Source organism: Pyxicephalus adspersus, chromosome 7, assembly GCF_032062135.1.
Source record: "Pyxicephalus adspersus chromosome 7, UCB_Pads_2.0, whole genome shotgun sequence".
Taxonomy (NCBI): Eukaryota; Metazoa; Chordata; class Amphibia; order Anura; family Pyxicephalidae; genus Pyxicephalus; species Pyxicephalus adspersus.
The window spans coordinates 41,712,254-41,738,673 of record NC_092864.1 but is presented as its reverse complement, the minus strand read 5'-3'; the positions used below and the strand labels follow the sequence as shown (position 1 = coordinate 41,738,673).

The following is a 26,420-nucleotide window of genomic DNA, read 5'->3' as shown; positions in this document are numbered from 1 at the left end:
AAAAAAAAAAAAAAAAAATATTTCTGGGGAAAATACTGCTATATATTTATATTCATGATTAGATTTTGAATATATGAATATGAAATGTTTCAAGCATTTAGTGGTGCTTTTATAGTGTTTTTATTTTTACTTTCAACAGATACTCAGATTTGTTTAGTTTGACATAGCGCTTCTTCATCAACACAGCATACGGCAGTGGGATCTCTGCCTCTAGGATTGCAGGTATACTTACCAGTTGCTGCTATCACAAAATAGTCAGATTTTTCATCTATTTTACAATATTGAGATTACAGAAGAAAGCATATGTGAAAAAGGGTAAAGGCACAGCAGTAAAGATAAAACTAACATATTATAGGGCAGGGCAGAGACTGCATGGCTGGGGAGCAGGCGGTTAGGTGATGATGGACTCTATATGACCTCCTGCAGCTTTTAAAGCAAGTGAAAAGTTTGTTATGAAACCAAAATAAGCAATTTGAGTGCATAAGAGGAGCATTTACTGTGCAAGATTAGTAAGGTAAACTTTGAGACAACCTATTTTTCCCCCTTTAGGTTCTTTGAAAATTAGACAACAGGTTACCTTTCTTCATTCTCAAAAGAGAGAAGTCCACTGCACTGTGTGGCCCTGGTGTCAGAGTGAACCTATAATGCAAAGTCTGTAAAAATCACACAAGCACGTTTAACCTGGCACTGAACCCAAACAGCCAGCCCTTTGTCAATCTCAGTACTCCTTGAATGGGACAAAACCTGTCATGATGGTCTTCTAGCATTTGCTTTTGGCCTTATAAATGAGCTACATGTTAGGGTACAGTTCATTTAAAGACTTATGATGGCGGAGATTATCCTGCTGAGAAGTGTTACACTTCCAGATGTCAAAAAGAAAAGCCAATCTACAGCATAACATATGCCTTTTCTCTACGCAGCCATGAGCCTATAATATCATGGCTTGTTTATAGAAAATAAATCTATTTGTCACATCATTTCACCGTTGACAAATAACTGCAATGAACAAGATTTATGCCTTTGGAAAAAAAAAAATATGTTTGATTTTGTTTATTCTCACACAAAAGCCCAAAAACAAACAGTATAAAATATTGATAAAAACTTTAAAAAAAACTTTACCATCTAAGATACTTTCCTTGCTGTTGCTGATAACATAAGTAGGCAACAAGTGAACTACTAAAGCAATTGGTCAAGATGGCAGAAAGGGGCAGGTTATGCAATAAAACAGTGGTCCCCAACCTTTTGGAGCTTGTGGACCACTAAATGCATGGATTTTAGACCTTACCCCCCCCCCCCCCCCCCCCCCCAGTGATGTCATTGTGCCGGAACCCGTCCTCTCTCCCATCACAGGTCCAAGCCTGAGTCCAGAGTCACAACCTGCCCACCGCCCTGAGCCTGCGATGCGTACTGGAGACTTGGTCCACGGCTATGGCCGGTGCGCAATTTTTGAAGATTTTAGATCCGCTATAAGCTCTTCAACCTGCTGTCTTGCTTAGCTGTATACACATAGGAACTTCCTTTGCTAGGAACAGAACATTTCATACAACTCAGGAATGTGCGGAAAGATGTCTGAGTCTAAATAAATTTCTAGTAGTTGAACTATTGAATGAAAAGTATCTGCAGGATGTACACAGAAAGTATACTGAGCTTCTATATAGCTTAGCACTTTGTAGCACAAGTTCTATTTTCAGGTTTTCCTGGAAAAACATTTTACCATTCCCACTAACTTCCACAGAGAACATTATACAGTCACAACAATGATGACAATCTGCAATTACTGTTACAAGCAACCTTCTCTTATTTCAATGACTCGGTGTGATATTATGTGACAGTAAATCAAGATTTCTGTACAATACAAACATGTATAAAAAAAAAAAAAAAAAAAAATAAAATATAATTGTAATGTACAATAGATCAATTTAAAGCTGAAAGTTAGAGGATATATGTTTTAAATTAACCCCCTTTTTTCATATTTTTTACACACCCATCAATTCCTCATCAGACAGGCACAGAGGAAGTCAATTTACACTTCAATAATCAGCACTGAAATATAGCATGGAATAGGATGAAATTACACAGGACTACAACTATATGCAGAAAGAGGAATCATTTTAATCAGAAGCTGCTGGGCTGGTAGGAAATCAAAAGTAGCAAAATTAGAATTGAACTAGATTGTAGATATGTTTTATTATATATATAGTGAAAGCTTAAAAACCAAGAACTTGCTTCCGGAGCTAGAAATTGGGTCAACACATCCAATGCAATCAAGTTCTCATTGTATGGACCCAGGACAGGTCTAGGATTAAGACCAATTTGTCTGGGGACAATAAGGCATGAATGTCAAGCTTTAGAAAGTATTAAGCATAGTGAAGAAACCTTGCCATAAAATTTATATTTGTCAAAAAAAGTTTCCTCAAGCGTTAAATATTTCTATATTGGAGATGGTTGAGTTTGTGTCCCACCTGAAAAATTTCCCTTACATAAACAACCAAATAATAAACCAGCAGGAGTTTTAAGGTACCTGAAAACAAATACATATGATTTAAAATTAATGACAAATTCTTACAAAGAAAGTAAATAATAATCACTTCACAGCAGTGCCCTAGGTGTCACGGAGAAAAGAAGAAAGGGAGCAATTTCCCCAAGGGGTATAAAGAAGTTAACACAACAGATGAAATAACCCTTCTGTTCTAACTCAAGCATAAAAAAACACAAAAAACATGTATGTAAGGTTTATTTGGAAATGTCAAACCGGTAAATGACAATGAGGGTATAGAAGCAAATCGAGTGCAAACCTCATTTATTTTTAGAAACCAAAAATTCCATAGTGCCCTGTGGGGCAGCAGTTGTAAGAATACGGTGGCACCCTTAGTTCATTAATAAAAGAATGCCCACAGCTGGTACACCTAACCCACTGTTTTTTTTTCACAGTTCCCAGAGAAAACATACCCTTCTATGGCCTGATCTGCTCTTTAAAGATGAGCATGTATAATTCCAGTTTCACTCCTGAATAGGCTAGTTCAGCACACTATAAATGATTAGCCGCTGCTATTCCTCTCATGTAGTAAAAGAAGGGTCAGCAAGTATAAGTGCTTATCACGATGTGTTCACTGGGTTACTGCTGACATAAACTGATCTCTCTATAAGCACCCCACTAAGTAGATTAAGGCACTCTCTCTAACGCGTGGCTTGTAAAAATAACACTAGCAATTCCCCTGCAAGACCGATGTATAGAACGGATCAGAAATGCAGCACAAACCCAAGTTAGGACACACATCAGGTAGTACATCAGTTAAACTACAATGTCCGCAAATAACCACCAAAGAGAGTGCCAAACAAATGTATTCTTCCTACTGTAGTGAAAATAAGTAAAGCTGTGAATATATATATATATATATATATATATATATATATATATATATATATATATATATATATATATATATATATATATATAGTCATTCCTTAGCTGTGAAAAGTAAGATTTGGTCTAATAAATTAGCCTCAGAGGTCACACAATTAGTTGATAATTGTGCAAGAGCACAATTAAATCCATTGGAACAAATAGAAAGAATATGGCACTACTACAATCCTGACAAGACAAGGCCACTCACCAAAACTCACACTCACATCAATCAGAAACTAAAAAAAAAGGACCCAAGGATAACATTTATGAAGCTGCAATGATCCACCGTAGAAATGGGAGTATATATACACATAGGAGTTTTATGATGAGTGGACAGGGAGGTGGATGAACACACATTTTAGGGTTTGCCACCAGGATATTGGAAGAGGGTTCACTGATCAGATGAGACTAAAATCAAACTTGAGAAATTATGTAAAATGTTATGGGTGTAAGCAGCAGGACAAGATTCCCAAAACATTTCTTCAGCTACATTGAAATAATTTAAAGAATAACATTTACGTGTCTTCGAATGGTCTAATCAAAGCCCAGACTTCAATCCAATTGAGAAACTGTGGCATAGGTTGTACTGGTGTACAACAATCTACAAATCATTTAACTTTAAGGAACGTGGCAGTTCTGGAAAACAGACAAAAGGGGACATGTAATATGTGCATAAAATCCACAGATTCCAGTCTCCTTTTATTTTTTAAGCCAGAAAAGTAGCTAAAGTCACTAGCAAGCATCATGCGAAACTGAGCATTTGGAAATGAGAAACTTCAAAAAAGAGAAACAGTACCAGAACAAGGTCCTTTGGTACTTATGGCCAAAGTGAGCTTCCCAATTTCGCAAGCCAAATGAGTGTAATACAGAAAAGGTGTCAGGTTTTTGCCTTTTGTGCAACTGCTCTTCTGCTGGGGGAGCCAAGGCAGCCATTTCCTACCCCTTAGCCTAGCACTATCCATAACTAGGTAATTAGGTACCCAGCGTGCCAGTTGTCTGCCACCACAGAAACTTCAGGTATGAATCCTGTATTTGTTTTTTTACTGTAAGATAGGTAAAAGATTAGGTTTTCTGACAAAATGTAGTTAATACAGAAATTTTTGTTCCACACTTAAGCATTTTGTACAGCCCTGTGTCAGTCCTTTTAGTCACCCTTGTTTCTTTATTCCATCATGAAGCACCAGAAAGATATGGTATGTTTCTGTTTACTAACGTTTTAACTTCAGCAGCTATTTTACTGCTTGAAATATACGAACCTATGGTGGAACAAGAAAAAAAAATGGTATTGTTGGAACTGTTCCCCCAAGCAGATCCCCATTTTAAAAAGAATGTGTATTTGGTTTATGCATTTCACATTTTATATTATGATTTTCTTTACTAAAAAAATATCTAAATTTGGGAAAAACACCTCTGCATGGTGACTGTCTAGCATGTTACAGACACACGTTGCTTTTTTTTTCCTTAAAACCTTACTGTGGTTTTCTCTGGTCATGATCTAACACAGTTACACTTCCCCACAATTACAGCAGTCATTTCCCCATTTAGTGCACAGCTTCTCAATTGGAACAGTTGTGCTTTTCATAGAAATTATACTAAAACCATTGTGTGGGAGAAAACCAAAAATACCAGTAAACCTCAGTTTTTTCAGTATAAGAAGCAGACTTGGCAGAAGAGGCGGTTTGTTTTCTTTCTCCAGTTCTTCTGGTTAAACAAATTCGGAAGAATGCAGATCATTCTTTCATTACAATGCACAATGAGGTTTTGGTCGATCTTATGAAAAGCTCGGGCTCTGCAGCACTAAGCAGAGACAGTCAGTAATATATTACATAAGGTGCGAGTCAGCAAAGACCCCAAACAAGATGAACAAGGTATTTATTCAAAACTCCTTACCATGTATTGCAGCCATCTCTATTAATTTTCATGTACAATTTTAATTAAAATAAAACCATGTCAACCGTTCAATGCTGCCACTAAGAGGTTATCGATGAAGGTGTGTTTTATGTCATTCACAGAAATCAAGCTCATTTCCTTCAAATTTCACAATGCAAAAGTCACAGCTCTTGAATATTCACTTAAAAAGACAGGACACTGAATGCAAACATTTACCAGTCAGGGCCTGAACAATAAGACTCAGGATAAAATGTGCACAGGTTCCCTGGACTTATTAGGAGCCTTGAAGGTAAAAGCAATCATTAGTTATATCTATAACAAGTTCAACAACTGCTCCACAGTTCTTGTCCCACTTACTTTTCTGACCCGGTAAGAAATACTCCCCTAGATGCTCTCTTCCATCCTCCAATGACCTACTACTGACTTCCCGATTCATAACTTCATCACACGCATGGCTCCAAGACTTTTCTAGAGCTGGCCCGACTCTCTGGAATGTTCTTCCTTGTCCTATTTGGCTTGCTCCTACTTTCTGCTCATTTAAAAGGGCTCTCAAAACCCATTTTTTTTTTCAAACTTGCCTACCCATCTTCTTCTGTTTTTTAAAACCGTCACTATTTCCCAAAATTACATATCTCCCCTCCTATTGTGTGATACTTCCCACCAAGCTCCTAGAATGTAAAGCTCCTCAGGGCAGGGTCCTTTCCTCCTCCTGTGTCACTGTCTGTAACTGGCATTTGCTACCTTTAATGTACAGCGCTACGTAATATGTTGGTGCTTTATAAATGCTGTTTATTAATATTATTATTAATAATAACTCCTGTTCCAGGGAACAACTGAAATGGATTATTTCTTCATTTGAGCCAATAACAGTTATTTGTTGATACTGGCATACACTTGAAGCATTTGTGTCTGTGCTTAATGGCAAACTTTGGAGGAAAAAAAAAACCAGATGACTGAAAACTCAATTTTTACTGACTATAAAAAAAAACAAAAAAAAAACAGACCTATTGAAAAGTAGAATGTTCTTGCAGTTATTTAGCTAAACTGGCAGGAAACATCTTAAGTGTTCATAAAATAGAATTGCAACTTAAAAGTAAAGCGAAAAGGCAGCTGAATGTAAAGGACAGCTCACTCTAACCTGTTCTTTTACAGATGCCAAAATGTTTGTGGCGGTAGCTTCTGGTTCCATGCCGGCCGTGGGAGGAGCTTCTTGCGGGACTTTCTGTAGCCCCTCCTCCATCAAGGGAGTCTGCTCAGGAGCTGGCATGGCATCTAAACAAAATACAAAAAACAACGGTTAAAGAGGAGACTGAAACATTTGCCAAATGCAATCAATTTTACACTTTAGATATATGTGTGTTTTTAAGGGGTATTTTTTGACCTTTTGTAAAGTGCATTCTCATTTTGCACTCCTATACTTCTCAAAAAGCTTTTTTTTTGTAATTATACACATGTAATAATTTGTTCTTCTCACTCTAATGGCTCTCCTAAATGGGAACAGCATTGTGTCTAAACAGATCAACAAACTTGCACTAATCGAGAACGTGCATCACTATATAACAGGAACAGCAGCTAGCTTTTCCAATAGCACTTCAACAAAGCAGAAAATATTAATAATAAATAAAAAAAGCGGTAGTTCGGGTAATAGGAAGAAAATTACATTCACTAACTCCTCATACTGCAGCACACAAGACAGTAACAGAACTGGCCAAATAATGCCAATTGATGAGAATTTACATTTCTGACAGCATCACAAAACAGCTTTGCAATTGTATTATTTGTATGCATAGATGTTTGCCCTTTTATGTCTAATCATCTACATACAAGGTGCAAAGTGGACAGTTTGCAGAGGCACAGTCCAGCTTGAACAGTTTCACAATTTAGTAAATTGAAATTAAACCACAATGTGCAGGGTGAAATTTTGCCCTTCTCTGATGTTGTGTGATGCAGGCTCTGCCCCTTGCAGCATCCAGGCTCCTAAGCATTCTGTTTGGAAATGGAGTGATCACTCATGAGGCAAGACTTACGCATACACAAGGGTGCAGTATCCCTACACAAGCAACTTAAGTAGAATGCATGTGTGTTAAATTGTTAACCCAAAAAAGAAACTGGCATAGGAAAAGAGGTTAGTTGGAAGAGGAGACCTTCATGTCTTTTCTGTCAAAAATCCCTTCCCCTAGCAGCTTAGTTTAGTTCTGTAAAAAGTTCTCATTTCATGCTTTGAGAAGTATGGCCAAACCCTTCTTTGTTTATATAAGGGTATAAGCAATAAAAGGAATGTTAATACTGGATATGATCATTACATGCCATCACACCGCAAACCTGACTACAAGCTGCACTGAATATGTGAGTCACCGTCACCTCTACCTGTTTCACTTCCTACAGTTATTGCTTTCCAGGATTACAGTGCAATCACTAACGGGGCGTTGTCTGCATAAAAAAAAAAAATACTCTTTATATTTTCTATCTCTGGCAGAAAGGCACAATTTTGTACATGAGTATTGGCACTTTTGCTAAGAAAACAAATAACTGGATTAGACTAAAGTTTGTGCTAATGTTACTTTCATGTGCATGCCGTAAACACACTGGGCTTGATTTAGGTGGCAAATGTTTTCAGTTTCGGACCAGATAAATTCCAGGTTTGCTGGATTGTGTGCGTTTTAACTTAGTTTTATTGCTGTAATTGTCTGTGATGTCCTGATTCAGCGAGAGAACAATGCAACATCTCCACTGTCAGAGCACAAACAGCAATCAATTAGAACCCTTGCATGCTCCAACTTTTTTGTCTGCAGTTGCACTTCATATGAATATTTCAATGTCAAAAGAAAAAAGTAAAATGTGAATGCAATGTCACTGCGAACAAATGTTTGCATTTATGTCCGGGAACAAGTTACCATAATGCACATATATGAAAGTAGACCTGGGCAAATAAATTTACTGTTTGTAACCTAAAAACTTATGTACACGTACTAACATTCATCAATTCATCTGTTTTACTTTAATGCACTACCAACCACCAGGTCTAAACAGTCATCTGGGAATGGGTGCACAGTCTAAATCAGCAGAAGAAAAATACCATCGGAATCTCAGGAAGGAAGTAATTCAAAGGAGTGAGGGGGATGTGTGGAAAGTCAAGTACATGCATGATATTCTCTGCACAGCAAAGTACATCTGTTAGTAAAACATAGGAGGATCTCTCCTCTCACCTGGCACCATACTAACATACTTTTGCTTGGGACCGAGCGCCCTTTGTTACCTGCGGTGGGGACCATGTGGTTGGCTGCTCTGTGCCCCATAGCAAACTGCTGATGTGAACTCCTTTAGGAGTTCACCGCAGGTAACATTTGCATGTGTTTGTGGCTGTGATGCAGTTCTTCCAAAAGCAGCTTTTCCTTTTCTGGAACTGTGCTGGAATTGGAGAGGATTAACTGCAATTGTGCCTGAAGCATGAATTTGCAGTTTAATGTGGGTTTGATAAGGTCCCTAATGGCTGAATGGACTGGACATATGAGACACACACAAAAAAGGTTTACAAAGCACATTTAGTTGAAGACAGTTTCAGATATCATAAAAAAATACACATCTGACACTCTAATGGAGCACAACATTTCGTATTGCTAGAACACGAAGAAGTGACCCTGCACAGGTCCTAATTTTTGTGAATAATTCCTATGTGTATGGTTGCTGGTAGCCCCACAATAGTGTTTTCATCACAACTCAAGTTTTTTCTTCAGTAGGTGCACTGGTGTTAAATTGGGAGTTTATAACCTAAAGCGCTTATCTGCATTTTTTGAGGTTCCTTGGGGGTTTTCCAGCTTGTAAAAAGAATACAAAACAAACCAAACAGCCACTTGTGCGGACTGGCAGCGACCATACACCTGGGTGCTGTGTAAAAAAAAAAAAAAAAAGAAAAAAGGCTGCTTTTGAAATTAACTCCCCTATATTATAAATCGTTCATGTGTGCAGTATCCAACATGGAAAGTTAATGAGTACATGTCCGCTCCCCCCTCCAGCGAGGCTGACAGAGAAGGACAAGCCTTCAGAGGTCTGTACACACCGCCGCAAAGTGCATACCCACATGCTTCTGTTCTCAATTAAATGAGTTATTCAACTGATTAATCTGACTAATCAAGCTATTTTTAAAACTCAGAAAACATTTGCCTTATCCCATGCTCCATTGTGACTCCTTTGTTTCTTCATCGGTTGCCAGAAGCGCTTAGGCCGCATAGTGAGACTGTAAATTTGTAGGTGGAAAGGAATTTTATTTGTTACCAAGAACAAAACACCTGTCCTTGCCAGGGGGTACAAACCAAAGCTACATCCACACAAAGAGCAAATCTAGCTTTACAACACCTATAAGTGTTTATTTGCCTTGTATCTAGTTCTCAAGCTATCTTTCTGTCCTTGGATGGATGTGTCTTATATGTGCCATTTAACTTGTCAAAATGTCCATGGATGCAACTGCTTATTGTTCATATAGTATGTGGAACCCATATGCAGAACAAACTGCTATGCACAGGGAACAAAAAAGCTATGCAAACAAGGACATTTATAAAAAGGAAAAACTAGAAACTTTTATTAACACCTATCAAACTTTGAGCACGTAACAATTCACGTCCACAAACAAAATTAGGGAAATAAAAGCATACACCTAAAGGATAATGAAGAGCGGGGTCCAGCAAGTGTTTTGGGATATCTAAAATGCATGGCGTCGAAAAAGCACCAATTTGCATGCACTAAGATCTTTGCATTCCGTCTGTAGTAAGCACAATACCATACAAGTGTGGGAAGTGTGGCAAGTGTGGTGTATGTTTTTATCATTTCTGGCGCATATAAACCCAAATCAAAGTTAACTATATTGCAGCTTACCATAGAGGTAATGACTGAATTAGTTTGACCTTTTAGTGTTTTTTTTATTTTATTTTTTTATTATTTGACTCCTTTATTATTAGAGTATTTATATAGCGCCAACATATTACGCAGCACTGTACATTAAATAGGGGTTCCAAATGACAGACAGATACAAAAGCAGGAGAGGAAGAGCTTACAATCTAAAAGAAAAGCAGCCATGGTTCTTGCCCGAGTTGAAAATATCCCCCTTTGTTCATCTTCATACATGGTAGTTGATAGAATTTGTAGTATACACAGGACAGAGACCATTGTTTTTGCTTTTTGTTTATAGCTCACAGGAAATGAACAGGACAATGCATTCCTGGCAAGATAAACAAGTATTTTCTATGCTTTCTGGAAGAGTGCTTAGTATTAAATTTGACAACTAAAGCAGCCACTATTCCTAAGGATGGGTATTTTGCAGTATTAGGTTTTTGTTTTTAGTCTTGGATATGGCTATAGCGTAAAAGATGCCGAGCCCAGAAACTTCAACCTACCAAAAATAAGGAAAAAGGTACAAAAAAAAAATCATTGTAATAGGTTGCCAATTTACTAGAAAACCAATACGCTGTTTTTTTTTGTGACACAGTACACCACTATAAACAGTAGTTAATCATCACACATAGTGAGCTGCAACACAAAAGGGTTGCCCTAGGTTACATAAACATGCCAGATTATTCTCGTCCGATTATTGTTTCAGGGCTAGTAGGACAAGAATCGGTTGTTCAACATTGCTCATGGATCCATCCTGGCAGATCCACAAACGACCGTAATGCAAGTAAAGAAGAGATAGCGCAGCGGGACGCTGCTGGCTTATTCCCCCCTACACTTTCCATAGAGCAGAAAGGCGCTGTTGACGCATCTTTTAGTCTTGTCGTTGGAAAGGATCGTGAAAGATCGAATGTGTGTGCGTAGCCTTACTATGTTGGGTGGCCTTTTACTTTAATGGCTTTACAATGCACCAACATGTGTAGCCTGTGCTACTGCGACGTCCAAGTTAATGCACACCCTACTCCAAGGCTTAGGTGTGAAGGGGCTATTAAATAACTTTGAGCAGAAAGAGAGCAAAAGGAAGGACCACAACATTCTCATGGTATTTCTACATAGCCCAGTACGAAGGTAAGTGACACACAGAGCTGCATTAGAGTAGTTTGCCAAAGTTTACCTGGAGTTTTGATTTAATTAACCAGAGGGTTTGAAGGGTCTGAATTCTACTGAGCTGAGAGGTAAATGTTTCTTGTTCAGCTGTGATGTAATGCCCTTTCATTCAAATCCACCCAGCAGTCAGAAGCAACAGGAGAGCAATTAACTTGCACAGAAAAACATATATTGCCTGACCTTTACTGGACAAGCAGGCTGACTAAATGTAATGTTCTCGGAACATTGAGAGGGGAAAAAAAACATACACACTAGAATCCATGTTTATTTACCAAGATCTCCGTGCTTCACAGGTGAATAAGTTGCCATAACAGCTTTGTAGGCTTAGATACAGCACGGGTATGCAGATGTTGCTTGTATTGTCAAGCACAAAACAAAATGGATACATGGTGACACAGACATGAATATTAAAGTAAGTTTGATGCAGCAGGATACCCCCAGGGAAAGAGTAGGTTTTATAACCAGCTTGATAGGCAAAATGATGAAGCACCTTCTTAATACAGCTAATTAACAGAAAAGCTTTGAAATGGTATTTATACTGAAAGGATATTTTACTAGATTAAAAGTACCTGTATGGTAAACTTATGTTTTTATCACCCATTTCTAACAATATTGCAAAAATATCACAAGAGAAAACCTTAAGTGGAACCAAGGTTCCCGTTTAAAAGTTTGGCATCAGGCAGGGCTTTATAGCAAAAAAAAAAAAAATACAGGTGATGTCCTTTAAACGATGAGCATTCTTAACCGCCTGCTCACTGCCTCCCAGCCTGACCAATCAAGATGACCAAAGATCGGAATGAGGAAGAGGAAAAGAAAGAAAAAGATGGCAGCACCCATATGGGACAGGGACAGGTGAAAATACACTGGGTTTGGCTCCACTATCCTGACTAAATGTTGTGTACCCATCAACTAGTGTATAGTCCGTAAAACAGTTGAATTCAGTTCAGCAAATCCCCCCTATTGCCAGGCTCATTAGTGAGCAGCTTACTTAAATTGCCTAAAAGAAGGCAAAACTTGGTTACATGTAACCTAATTTAGTGCTTGTTTGATACATTGGAATACCAAGTTGGAATAAGTCCAACTTGGTATAAGTCCTGTTTGGACACGAAAAATTTTGCTTGGTAAACAACCTTTGTGCTAGAACTTGTATGGGTAAAAATGAGTCATAACACCGCGCGCTCCCCTTATTTACCTCTCTCGAGACAAAGCCACGACTGCCCACGAGCGTCAGTACGCCAGTTGCTACCATTCAGTGAACAACCCGCGCTATAACTCTGTGAATTACAGAACATCTCCTCCTCCTCCTCCCCTCTCAGCACCATCCTATTAGGCACTCAACTCTTCTCAGCAAGGTAAAGGGAGGTTAAATTTTCATTTATTTCATCTAATTGCTTTTGTATTTATGTATTTTAGTATTAGGCAGTGTTTAAATTATTTAATCCAGCCCCATCAATTAATAATTTGTCAATAACTTTTTTTTTTCTTCATGGGAACGGATTAATCATTTTCCTTTTATTTCTTATGGGAAAACTTTGGTATAAATCCAAGGATCTGGAATGGATTAAGGACTTATACCAAGGTACCACTGTATTACCAATTCAGTGCTGCTTGGCAAAAAAGCCTCTATGTAAACCAATCTAACTGCAACTAATCATGCAGATGGTAAATACTGGTACTGGATTTACACAAAAAAAAAAAGCTCATGTGGTTTTGCTAAACTGCTGGGTCAGACAGAGGTAGCCATGTGGGAGTTCTTTGAAAGAGTTCCATGTGAATGGCACTGGATTAGTTGGGGACATTACCAGCATCACTTATACATTCAGAAACATGCAATGAGAACTTTTGAATGGTAAATTTCCTAGTTATGTGGTCAATGACATTTTCTATAACTGTAGGATGCAAAGTTACAAGTATTCCATAAGCAGACCCCTTCAAAAGTATATGGCATGAATGGGGGCCGTAATAACCAACCACTAAGCAAGAAAGACAGCTTAATGCTATGACAGTAGGCAGAAGATCAACACTGAGTTTAGAACACTGGCATGAGTCATGGCAATGAGATGGAGAAATGGTATAGAAAAACCTCAAAGGATCTATTACTTGGGAAAACTAATTTTCTTCAACTGTAACCTACGGTACGTATCTTAGCTACTAATGCTTCACTTGGTTTGGATTTTGTCTCAAGCATTTACTTACATTCTCAAGTAAAAAAAAAAAAACTTTACAATAAAAGTAATCCCAGCTAGCAAGTTGTTTTATGTTTAATGAAAAGGGCCAAAAAAAAAGCCCACATTGTTGACAAGAGTCAATGCTCACTACTCATCATAAAAAATATACCGCTTCTTCACGTTTAGAAAAAGCAAAAGAAAATGTATTTCTTAGAAGTTTAGAGACGTTCGGATATTTGGCAGATGGCTGGCAGGCTTGCACATATTTGGACTCCCACACACTTAAAATGTTGTTACAAAGCAGACTAGATATTTCGAAGCTAGGAAGTAAAGTCAACTTTGTTTTGGCTTCTAGCAGCAGTAGGTAGTGCAGGCATTGGTGAATGCTCCATGAGAACGGATTTAATTATTTTTTTGTGGTATATTTTATGAGACATTCATAAAATGTTCCTGTTTACTCCAATAAGAGATGAGGGGGGAGAAAGATAGAGGTATCCTGGGAGACACTGTCGTCAACACCGATGCCAGAGCATGATGAACAGTTATATACATCCACCTGCAACCATACACATTAGGTTGTGGCTGGACTGTCGAAATCATGCCGTTACCTCAAATATATGGGACTCTAGTAGGAGGAGGAAAAAAAATAAAGCTCTGCTACTTTGAATTAAAAAAAGAAGCAAAGCCTAGTATATATTTTGAGCACATTATTACTCCATACAAAGCTTTTTTTATCATTAAATTAAAACTTCTGCACATCGACAGAATGTGGTGGCAAGTGAGGTAAAGCGTAACTAAGCCCCATGTGTACTCGCCTGTATTGGTGATGCCATTATCTTCCTCTTTTCTCTTCATTCTTTCGTTTTTCAGACATCTTGATTGGCCAAGATGACTTCCCCTCGCAGTCCTGTGGATGTTTATTCAGTCGCAGCAACTGCGGAGGAAGCTGGGAAGTGCCAGGTAGTTGTGAGCGATCAAGAAAGTATGTTTTATTGCATAAGTACCATGATCTGCCCCTTTTTACAATAAAACCCTGTGTGATCACAAATGTTTAAGGTGGAATTTTTTGGTTTAATGAAAAAAAAAATGTCATTGCTATTTGTGTCCCCATTAAAATAATTTTAAAAGGGTGCAAGAAAGCCTTCAAGCTTTGAGAGATTTTCACCCCTTTCCTGCAGACTGAAGGGTGTCTTAGAGAATTAGAAGGAAAGGAGAAATGTCAAGGGACACAGACAATATTTAAACAATGACAAAGTTTCCAACCCCTTTCCACTAGTTTTGCTCATTTGGAACTATGAGTTGTACTAGCATGCAGTAAAATAGAATGGCCTGCTGCCAGTACACAAGACTGAAGAATGTAGGCCAAGAATACTGCATATCAAATACGTATACCAGTGGAGACCTAAAGTTAAAAAGGGTTTACAAGAAAATAAAGTTGACAATATGCTCTCCAGAGCCAGTCATCTCAATCCAGCTTCAGTAACTTAATGCCAAAATGTCTTTACTAGAGACATACCAAAATCATGGGCTGACTGTGGTCTCCAAACATCCCGAATTCCCAGGCCCTCTGCCACACCTTCATTACAAAACCTGTGATTCCATTTTGTAATCCAGCTTAATGCCACACACAGCAGTTGTGCCAAGTCCACATTTCTCAATATTATTTTTCCATTCTCAAACCAAGATGAGGAAACTCAAATCCCCCCCCCCCCCCCCTTTTGCTCGCTGACATTTTCCATTAATACTGCTGAGAAACGGACATTGATTGATCATTGCCTTGCAGACAGCAGGTACTGTTTAGGACAGATAAATAGGTAAGTTGAAAAAGAGAAAATGTGAAAGAAAATTAACATTAAAAATGATCTGCCACAGCATGCGATGCTACAAGTGCAGCTACACATAATCAGGATACTGTATGTTGCAAATTTTCTTCAGTGATGGTGTGATCCTTGAGAATGAAATTGCTTTTATTTAGGAATTCGTCCTTCCCTATTCTTGACTGACCTATTATATATGGAAACGCAGCAACAGCAAAGTTGACCATTTGCAGAGTGACAGCTGCCACAATGTAACAGATCTGCTTCTATATACCTAGACTGTGTACACAGATTTAGTCATCGAGATAGCTATGCTGTGTTCTCCCCAGCCCCTTTTAGCGGGATATACCACAAGGTATTTTTCAGTAACCACCCGGTTGTTTTTGGGTGGTTACTGAAAAGTTGGGTCACAATACTGGGGCCGGCATCATTCTACAGCTTCTTCCCAGCTGGCTTAAAAAAATCTTTGGAGAGTATAAAGCTATGATGATGTTCAAAAATGAAGAGAGATTATGGATTGAAGTTCAATAGTGTTGCCAGCAACATTTTAAAAAAGTAATCATGCCTGAACTATGCGCACTCTATGGCTACATAAAGGCAAGACCCTGAGAATTAAATCCCTTAATAATACTTCACAGGACATGTGTAAATCAGACGTTTGATTTGGAAATCAGCCTTTCTTGCCCTGAGTGCACATCCAAGAGTATGGCATTATGGTTAACCAAATGTTACCTATAATGTTTAGACTATATTCTTGGAGGCCTTATTCTACAGAAATAAATGGGGACAAGACCCAGTCATCTTTCAAAGGTTGGGCTGTGTGGCTCATAGTGGGGTTGCAAAGACAGTGGAGCAGGGTCATAATTTATTAACATTTTACGTTCAATCATACTGGTAAAAATTAAAGTCCCATTTAGGGAAAAAAATCCCCATCAGGCAGGTTGTTACTGCAGAAATTGGCAGGTGATGTCTTCTCTGCAGGAACGGTTCTTACACGCCTTTTTTATGTCACACAGCTGTCAAATTTTGCAGAGCTGCACATGCCTATCTCAATGTTTGTTGGCAGGTCATCCCTGCCCACCCAATCAAGATGACTGAAGATAGCCTCCAGGAAGAGAAGGAAGAATATGGTGATGGAGACGGGGACAGGAGATTATTGCAGGTTTAGTTCCTCATTAAGCATATACACATCTGATGGGGACAGGGAGTGACATTTGCCCCCATACAGGAAGTCCCTTAACAGTCATCTCAGGTGATCATTCATCCAAAACTTTAAAAATCAAAAACATTTTCCCAACATTCAGATTTCATCTAAATACCCAATATATTTCAAATCTTAATATTAATAGGTCCTATGTATCCATGTGCAAGCATATGTAAATATCCCAGTGTCTCCAAGGCTTCCACTGAAAACGCTTTTCTATCTGTGGGAATACAAAAACTTTAAATACAGCGAAATGGACTGCCAACATAACAGCAAGCAATTTTGTCAACTGAACGGATACTAAAATCCCATAGTATTTTCTTCCAGTTTAAATACTTGAAAGATACATTTTTCAGTATTTATATAAATGGATTTACAATCATAAATGGGGTCTATTGTTTACAGAATGAGGCATTTATACCAATCTTGTGTGCCAGAGCTAAGCTATGCACCGCAATTACACTTTCTATTCTTGCTGCAATGTGTGCTTCTTGAAATATGCCATGTATCCTTGAAATGCTGTTTGGAAGGCATTGTTCCTGCGATCGACTGAAAATTAAATCACTGGATTTATTTGGCTTTGGAAGAAACATTGCTGCTTGTCGAAAGAAGAATGCACCAGGCTTCAGAAAAACAGAGATATGTGATACTAATAAGTCAACATTTTATAAATAATAAAAAAAACATATATATTGCCAAGAAATATTGTCAGGATACAGGACACTAAAAGAAGGGTTTTGCAATCCCCCCCCAAAACACAAAACAGAGTATAGGATCACTCAACCCAAAACTGATCAATGGCATATAAACAGATACATGCAATCAATATTAACATACAGACTGAAAAGAAAATATGGGTGATTATATTTTGAACTTGTACATTTTCTCAAGTTTGCAATTTTGATGACGGCGTCTCAAAAATGTCCTTGTGAATTACTAATATTTTAATTAGAGGCCTTTAGAGAGGCGGCATGCACGTCAGCAATGTATTGGTAAAGCAATCCCTTGCCTAAAGTTTTGTTGCATCACTAAAAGTAGTAAATCTTAGACACTGTTTCCTAAAAAATAAATATATTATGACTTAAGAAAAACCTGATCTGTGGATTTCAGAACACTGCGCTGAACATTGTGCACTACAAGGTATACATATGCGAAATAAAGATACACAGTGGGTTGCAACAATGCTAATGCAGCATTTGGTTTCACAGGCTATAATTATTTCAGTTTGTCTAAGGTGGCCTTTGACACTCATAATTCTGCGTTCAGACGGTGTCTGCGCTTTAGCTTTAGTTCTAATTAGGAAACAAGCAATGATGTTCTTTCTATACTAACTAATACTTTCTATACTAAGTGGCAGGAAGGAGGAAAAGTATAAACCCAGGGAAAAGATTTTGAGGCTACTAAATACAAATTCAGGAATGTTAGAAATTAAGTTTCCTCAGACACTTTCAACAAAATTAAGAGATATAAAATATACAACAATCAAAAAAATATATTAAAGGAATTGCTGTCTTTTCTGACCTTACACCAACTACTGTAGCACAACAAGGCATTACAGCTTGCCCTGTATGTAGCTGCAGACCAGTTAGAGCACCCATGTTGATTGCCATGTATTGCCAAAACTACCTACAATCATGAGAATCAGACCTGGACTTTGAAACAATGGAAAATGTTGCCCTGCTCTAATGAAACACAACTTAATTTAAATAATGGGTTTCTCCTCCAGTTGTCAAGGACTGGCTACATATTAGCCATAATTGTATTATAAACAGTATGGTCATTTTATTGACTTTGAGTCTTTGAAAAGCATACATTACATTATTTACTGCTATCAGAGATATTTTTCGACACTCTTGTTTTAGATCAAACAATTCAGTGTTTTCCCTATCCCCTTTTAGCCAGGCGTACCACCCGGCACTTTTCAGTGACCAGCGGGCTGTTTTTGGGTGGTTACTGAAAAGTTGGTTCGTGATGCAGAGGCTGCCACCAACCTACAACTTCCTCCCACCCTGCTTAAAAAAGTTCTGTGTAAAATAGTGAAATAGTTAGATACGTTCTTAACCTGGGTAAGAAATGGCAACAGGAAGATGCCAGAACTAAAGTATCTGTTGTCAACGTTTAAGGGTATCTGGTGCTGTGGAGTCCATACTCTATGGGTCAGAGCCATTTTGGCAAGATAAAGGGGGTCCAACACAACATTAGCAGGTTGTTTATTTGTTTGGGTGGACATGTAAATATATGCTAATGTACCCATTTTTTTCCTGTGCATTCATTGTAGTTCATAAAATTACTGAAATTATTTTAAAGTCAAAACAATTTAGGAATTTTCTTACTATTCAATATCTAAAATATATTATGGCTTAAAAAAACTTCTCAAGCAGCTTGTAAAACTACTCAATAGTATTCAATCCATTTTAACAAAAAAATATATTGGCAGCAATATAACCTTTTTTTTGGATCTAGAAAAAATACCAATGAACCCCGTTATGCTTTTAATGCTATTGATGGCTTTGGTTCAATTGAGCCCAAAAAATTGTTGCTTTCAAGTGCCTAAATTATACATGCGATAGAAAAGAATTACATGATGAGTATGTGTCCTGATTTTAAAGGGGCGAAAAAATCAAGTAAGAAAAAAAGAGAACAAAAACGCAAAACATAACAAAAAGTTTAATGGCCGTTCTACTAGACGCAGCAGGGCACCAGTTAAAGCACAGCTCGGCGCTTATGGATCAATAACAAACCGCTCGAGCTGGCTTTCAATAAAAATAGTGCTTGTACAAGCTATTGTATATACAGAGTGAGATGGAGATTAAAAAGTTTCACTGTCATGGTATTGAACGAGCGGTGTCACGGTCAATAAGCATAGCTTTGACTACGAATTGCTGAATCTAAGATTTTTCTATGAAAAGCGTGAAACCAAAAGCAGCAGGCTTCTTTGGTTCTAATAGGCTTTTCACCCAACGTAAACACTCAAATGTAGAATAACACCTGTTACCATGGCCCCAAAGTAGAACTAAAATCTCACTTTGAAGTTTGAGTTTGCATTTAGGCGGGTGCTTATTGCATTAAAGTGACAAGAGATGTCCCTTCTGCAATAACTATTCTTACATGTCTGACTGCTTCCTATCTGTCAAATTTTGGGGAGCTGTGCACGTGCAGCTTGTTGTTTGTTGTCAGGGATAACTGGCAATCCTGACTAACCCTTGCAGGTGCCGGGAATGAGTGAACTCGTAAGCGCATGCGTGGGAAGTACATCACCCGCGTCAGGCCTTTTAAAGGTGGTCGAAGATCAGAATGCAGAAAAGGAGAAAGAAGATGGTGGCACCTGCAACAGTACAGGGCCAGACGAGTATTGATTGACTAAACTCACTGTAGGCACTGTAGCACTGTACATTTTAGTCTTGATTTCTGCAGCAGTCAAGACTGAATGGTAGCGCAGAGCCTTATTTCACGCATCCAGGGTGAGTCTTGGCTGCTCCTTCTGCGCTAGCCCGATTTTTTTCCACCAAGGGGAAAGACAATTTCATGCATGCAGTGAGATCTGCTCTCTTATTATTACAGCAGGCTACATCACCAGATCTTGCAAGATGACAGAACATGGCGGTGCCGTCCTGTAATTTTTTTTTTTTTGTCCCTGGATCGACGAAAGGTCCAGCACTATCGAGGGATCTGCAGGATTAAAAAGTGTGCTCCCCCAGCCCCCCACTTTAGCTCTGCTTTAAATTGAGTCCAGAATGACTACCATTCTTAAAGTGGACCTAAGATTAATTTATAAGATGTTCTAAGCAGATAGGTATATATAGAAGAAAACCTGGTATGTTTTCTCTACCAAAAAAGTTTTTTGTTTCCTGCCTTTTCCTTATTACTGAGACTTTCCTATTTAACCAAATTTACCTGCTATTAGTAATTGTGCCCACCTTTTCTAATTTACATATATCCAATATGCTAAAACCAGAAGAACAAAAGGATTTACTATTGCTGTTGTGAAATTGGATCAGTTTCTCCTAGAAGCAACTAATCAGATTCTACTTTCTACATTTTAGTATGTATCAGATAATAAAAGAGGAAAAGATATATAAAGGAGAGAAGCTGTGCAGTGCAAAATACACTTTTCAATGGATTGTCAGCTATAGCCCAGAATAATAACTGTATGGCTATAAAAACGAACATAGAGCTGTAGGGCACTGAGGTCATCAAATTAATTACGGGGCATAGCTCCGCTTATTTAGGAATTTGTCATGCTGTCTTAAGTCACTCAGAGAACACTTTGAGTCTTTGTGTGCAGTTGAAGGCAAACTAAAGTTTCACTTTAAGAATTTGTGATCAGCAAGGGCTGTCAAAATCCCTGATCACCCATCAGCATTAGTAAGGATGCCCAGCAAATTGCGGCTTTCCCAGCATTTGTCAGCACTAAATAAACTCCCTTTATTACATCATCCTTGCCTGGCCAGGGTAATCAAGTTGGTCGAAAATCACAAAAAGAAGGAGAGAAGATGCTGACACTCTGCAATGGAATGAGGACAGGAGAGTATCAAAGGTTATTGTTACCTAAAGAATCAATTTGCTTGCAATAATAAAACATTTGTCCTAAAAATAAATAGCTAATGTCAAACAAAAAAATTTTACCTGACAACTAAAAGAAAGTTAATCCTGAGAATAATTTATTTTACTGTAGATCAATTCCATTTGTGCAAATAGGGGAAACCAATACCAACGCGTAGTACTGTACCTAAAAGGAGCTGAAAGAACTCCAACATACAACATTTTGCAGCTTGTCTACATAACACAGTCACCTGAGGGCATCTAACTAGCTACCAGTCCAGGATCTTTAAAGCTTAAAAGTTGCCATTTGTTGTTGATTGTTAAAAGTATAGAAGTATACAAAAACAAAGGAAAGATTAGGTCTACATTAAGTTGGTGTTGTTGTGTGTTCTCCATCTTTTCAATTGCATGTGCAGCTCAGGAAAATATGACAGTTGGGTGCAATTAAGCTGGTGAGAAGAGTTATTGCAGAGGGACTATTGCCTATATATTTTTAAATGGCCTAATGGTGCCGAACAATATGATATACCATACTTACGAGATCTTTCTTATCCTAAGGCCTTGATGTGACCCTTACCAATGATCTGATTTAAATCAGCACCTAAATATTTACCATATACCACATGAATGAGACCCAATACTTTCCTTTTCAACTAACATCCACCTATGGTTCTACCATTGAAGTAACCTGGTTCATGTGTAATTTAGGTCTTAATATTAGCATTCTTACCTTTATCATACAGTCTAGCTCAAGTACTCATGACATCATTTATTCGTTCTCAGCTTAAATTATTCACCTATATCCCCTGAAGAAGCAGGTACTGTGAAACTTGTTGGTACTTTTAGGACTTTTTGTATTATCACTGACTTTGTATGTCTCATTGGAGCTACATTTCAATGACTGTATAGCTAGTATGAAATCATGGTTTCTCACAGTATATGAGATAAACATTTTTATTGTATTTGAGGTCAGTACTTTAGTTGTTAACCAGAATTTTTTGGAATAGACCATAGGTCTATCTACCATTTAATTTTCTCCTTGTTATTTGTAGAAAAGAGTTGTTTGTTTCGATCTAAACACACGTAAGTTGTCTATCTGTGTTCTCTTTATACAGAATTATTGCAGAGGGAGATTGTCTGCCCTCTTCTGAAATACCCACCAATCCCTACAGTTCAAAGTGGGCCTTATGTTCCACTTCAAGAATAACTTAACCCTCTCTACTTAAAAATGTACAATGGGATCTTGCAAAATGTTAATCTGGAAATTAAGAAATGTATTAGGAATGCCACTGTATGCAAATACAGGATTTTCTAAAACTAGGTTGGCATTAATGGATTGGAACCAGCTTGTACCAACATTATTATATTATATTGTTGTTACAGGAGGATGGGAGTAGCAAAGTGAGTTTAAGTGTAACCTTCTGTATGGTTAGGTCATTGGCAGAAAATGTATTATGATCACAGGCAAATTCGCAAAAACCTCATTTTGCAAATGCCAATGTCTGCTTAAACATACAGTGAAATTTAACTGACTGCAATTTATAATTTGTCCAAGTTTTAGTTAAAATTTACTCATCACTTTATGTAGAAACCACATAACCAAAAACAATGCTGACTTGTTTGTCTTAGATAAGGTTAATGATTTTAAACAGGGTCAGAATTTAAACGGTTTTGGAACGCCTTACAGAAAAAATTAACAAAGATAAAAGACAGGAGAAAAAAAAAACTATAGTTGCATAAGCAGGCAGTGAGATGGTCTGAAAATTGCAGATAATTACAAAGATAAGCAGTAGCTTCACATAATGAAAAGTTTCAGTGAACATGAGTAAAATGCACAATCGCTTGCAGGTTTTTACAAAATCAATTCTACCATTACAATGAATTAAAGGATTGCTGTACCTTTTAAACACAATTTAGCCTTTAAAACTTGCAAAGCTAGCTTTAATAACCCAGGCAGCACTGCTTGACCGAATAAAATGGTAGCAGTTCACCAAAAAAATGTACCCAAAAACACCATGTTAGGGAATATACTGCCCACCTTAGAAAATATAATAATGTAAGTTATGGAAGGAAAGGATGAAGGAGCTTGGAATTAAAATGACCCCACTGCCTATGAATGGAAACATTGAATCTCCAAAAAAAATAGACAGTTTCACCAGTACCTCCTGGGCACAACATCACTCGAAAGGGTCCAACAAAAAAGGAGTTGTGGACTGCACTCTGTAGACTAAAATATTTCAAAGGCTGAGAATTTTAAAGACCTCCTTCCCAACATGGAAGCCAGACTAGATTTAGAAGGGGGAAAACTCTTTACAACATTAGGAATGAACCAAAAATCATACAAGATTGTACCCATCCTTAACAGTCCTTGGATCTACCACTGTCAATGACAGCTTGGACTTACAAATAAACCTATTCTGCTCACCATTTACAGCTACCAGAAATCTGCCAAGGGGCAATCTTGTCCTAAGGGAGATAACATTGCTGGTTGAAATCAAATATGGATTCCTCAAGTTCTGTATTTATCTGATTGGTCATTTTCAATGGAAGCGTTACACAAATCCATTCACACATGAAGTGCAATTGATTAGTATACATACGTTTATGGCACTTTCAGCTACGGACACAGTGCAGCATATAGATAGCCTAGCAGCTCAACAAGACGAAAAAAATACTTTGACACTTTTACCCCTGGGGCAAACCTTACTCCTGGTTAAAAAGGTAAATGGAAGGAACCAAAAAAAAAAAAACTGCAACAAAAGCTGTCAATGCCTTTGGTTATAGCATATGCTGCCAATATCTGCCAACTGTAAAACTTATTCCATACAAAGGATATCCTAGGAGGAGTTTTCCTGTGTCGCCTTTGTAGCCTAATAAAAAATATAAAGTGTATACTGTCAAAGAAAAAATGAATTGCTTCAAGCAACCATACCATAAATTGCAGATGAGCATAAACAAGAATGCAGCTATATGTAAAAATCTTAATATTTCCCCTTTGTACACTGGATATTTTAATCACATGTAAACAGCTGGAGAGCCCAACCAGCTGGGAAAGAAAACATGAGAAACTGAAATCACACAACATACTGAAACACCAAAATAAAAGGTAGAACAGGAAAGAAGTAAACGTGGCTGTAAGCGCTCCTCCTTGAACTCACATTCGTCACGCACCTGTCAGCTGAGAGCTCACACAATTACTATTCAGTGGCTTTAACTCAGGTGAAGAGCAAATCTCATAGTCAATTCCTCTTTTACAGATGCAATAAAGCAAATTACTTCTCATTTTTTTTCACAGCCAGGCAATCTGTTCTACAATAAGCCAATCAGACACATTCATTACACCTTTCCAATCCTGCAGAGTTAAAGGGAGGGGGGACAGAAAAGTATATGACAGAGAGAAGTATTTGAATATTCAATGCAGAGACACCTGTGCATGGAGGAGTGCAAGCTGAATATTACAAATGAGAAGGCTTTACATGTTCTGTGTGTTATTTATTCACTATGTACATGAGCGGATCATAAACTTTCCATCTTGTTTCTAAGGCAGCATGACAGTGATTTAAAGGAGTCTAGTTTTCTTTTTGTAGCAAGGACAGTTCTAGCTAACAAATATTTTGGAGATCAAAAAGACATCACATTTGAACCTATAATGGGTACTCAAGGCAACCTGGATATTTTTATTTTACAAAAATCATCCCGTGTAATTCTTCAAAGATCTTGCTAGCTCTATCAGTCTCTCTGAAGCATTTAGGGAGCAATGTATGCAGGGAATTGCACTACAACCATGTCAATAAATAAAGTGAATGCAACCTCTTGACCAAGAGAGCTGAACGGAATTCCCAGCTCAGGTGCAAAATATCCTGGGAAATGCCCTAAAATTTTAGATCGCCGTGTACAGATGTTCAATGGACATAAGTGAAGTGTCCCTGAAAATTATATTTTGTGACTGTTTCCAGGGACAGATTACCAACTAGCACTGTACATTCAGCGTCGTTCTGTTTTATGGAGAAGGGAGAACAAGTGAGCGGCACCCTCCTGTGCTCTACTCCACAGCGGTCATTCAATAATCCACTGTGGCAGTTGGGGAAAAAATGTATACAGATTTTCGCCCCAAGATGAGCACAACTGGTTGTCTTGCTTGACTATTATCGGATGTGTGTACATGGCTTAACCACTAGCATTGAATAAAATATACAGAGAAGAACTGACTGATATCCCCCATGACTTACTTATTGAATGTCTGACTTCGAAAGTGTTAAAGGTACGTGTCAACTAAACAGACTAGCAACTAGTAGTTTCATAAAGTATTTCTATAATATTGATGCATTGATTATTTTATACTTTTAAGTATTAATTTTTATTTTGTCAAAACATAAACCCAACCTTCCCCAAATCCCTTTCTCCAACCCAACTGAAGGACTCCCCCACCCTGCAGTCCAGAAGAAGATTTGAAACCCAGCAAATCACACCAGTAAACCAGAGAATTGGGCTACGTACAAACGTCAGAAGATTCTTGCCCGCTAATCGCCTCAGGGCTGATATCGGATGAGAATCTGGTGTGTATACAGCAATCGTTTATGGATCCATCTAGGCAGATACATGAATGATGAGCGATCGTAAAGAAAGTGAAGGGGAGAGCGCGCAGTGGGGTGCCGCTACGTCGTTCTCCCCCTTCCCTCTCTTTAGTGCAGAACGGCACAGTATGTACAACGCTCGTTAATGCATTGTGAGGTCTTTTGTTGTTGGAAAGGATCTTTCACAATTCACAATTATTGAACAAGTGCACGAAGCCCAAGACTAAAAAGGGAATACATAAAACCTTCTTGGCCTGTGTTTTAATTTTTGAAGTAACTTACTGGAAGTAAGCTTGGTTAACATTAATTTGCAATTCCAATTGCCCCAAGACCTAAACAAGCATTTACTAATTTCAGTGCCTATCCACACTGCAAGGTTATGCTACCTAGACTAAGGTTTTTAAGGTCAATTAAAATAAATTGATAAAAAGATAAAATATTGTTTCCTGTATAAAGGTCACTAATCGTTTATATGTAATAAAAGAGATCCTGTACATGACTAGACTACTTATCAGATATGAATATTTTTCCTGTGAAGGTTCCTATACCAAACAAATTTCCCACTGTGGATAGCAACATGCAGCGAGCTGGATGAGAGTCAGGAACGGGGTGATTTCAATAAGTTATTTATAGATATGAAATACGGACCCGCAACTTTCTTTCTGAGTAGAGAAACGCTCAGCCACCCTTGCTTATAGCAATAAATAAAACGACATTCAACTTGCAGAAATCCATCAGCAGAATAATACAGAGCTATCGGAATAAAAACAA

General features: G+C 37.9%; 1 protein-coding gene across 9 annotated transcripts in view; it reads right to left on the bottom strand.

The window, feature by feature from the left end:
- PKP4 (plakophilin 4) overlaps positions 1 to 26,420 on the bottom strand; it is a 180,748-nt gene that overhangs the window by 107,548 nt on the left and 46,780 nt on the right. For all 9 annotated transcript variants that reach the window (XM_072418185.1, XM_072418187.1, XM_072418186.1 and 6 more), the window contains one exon: positions 6,435 to 6,568. In XM_072418185.1, the coding sequence (XP_072274286.1) occupies positions 6,435 to 6,568 (134 nt within the window). The remainder of the gene's footprint in view (positions 1 to 6,434; positions 6,569 to 26,420) is intronic.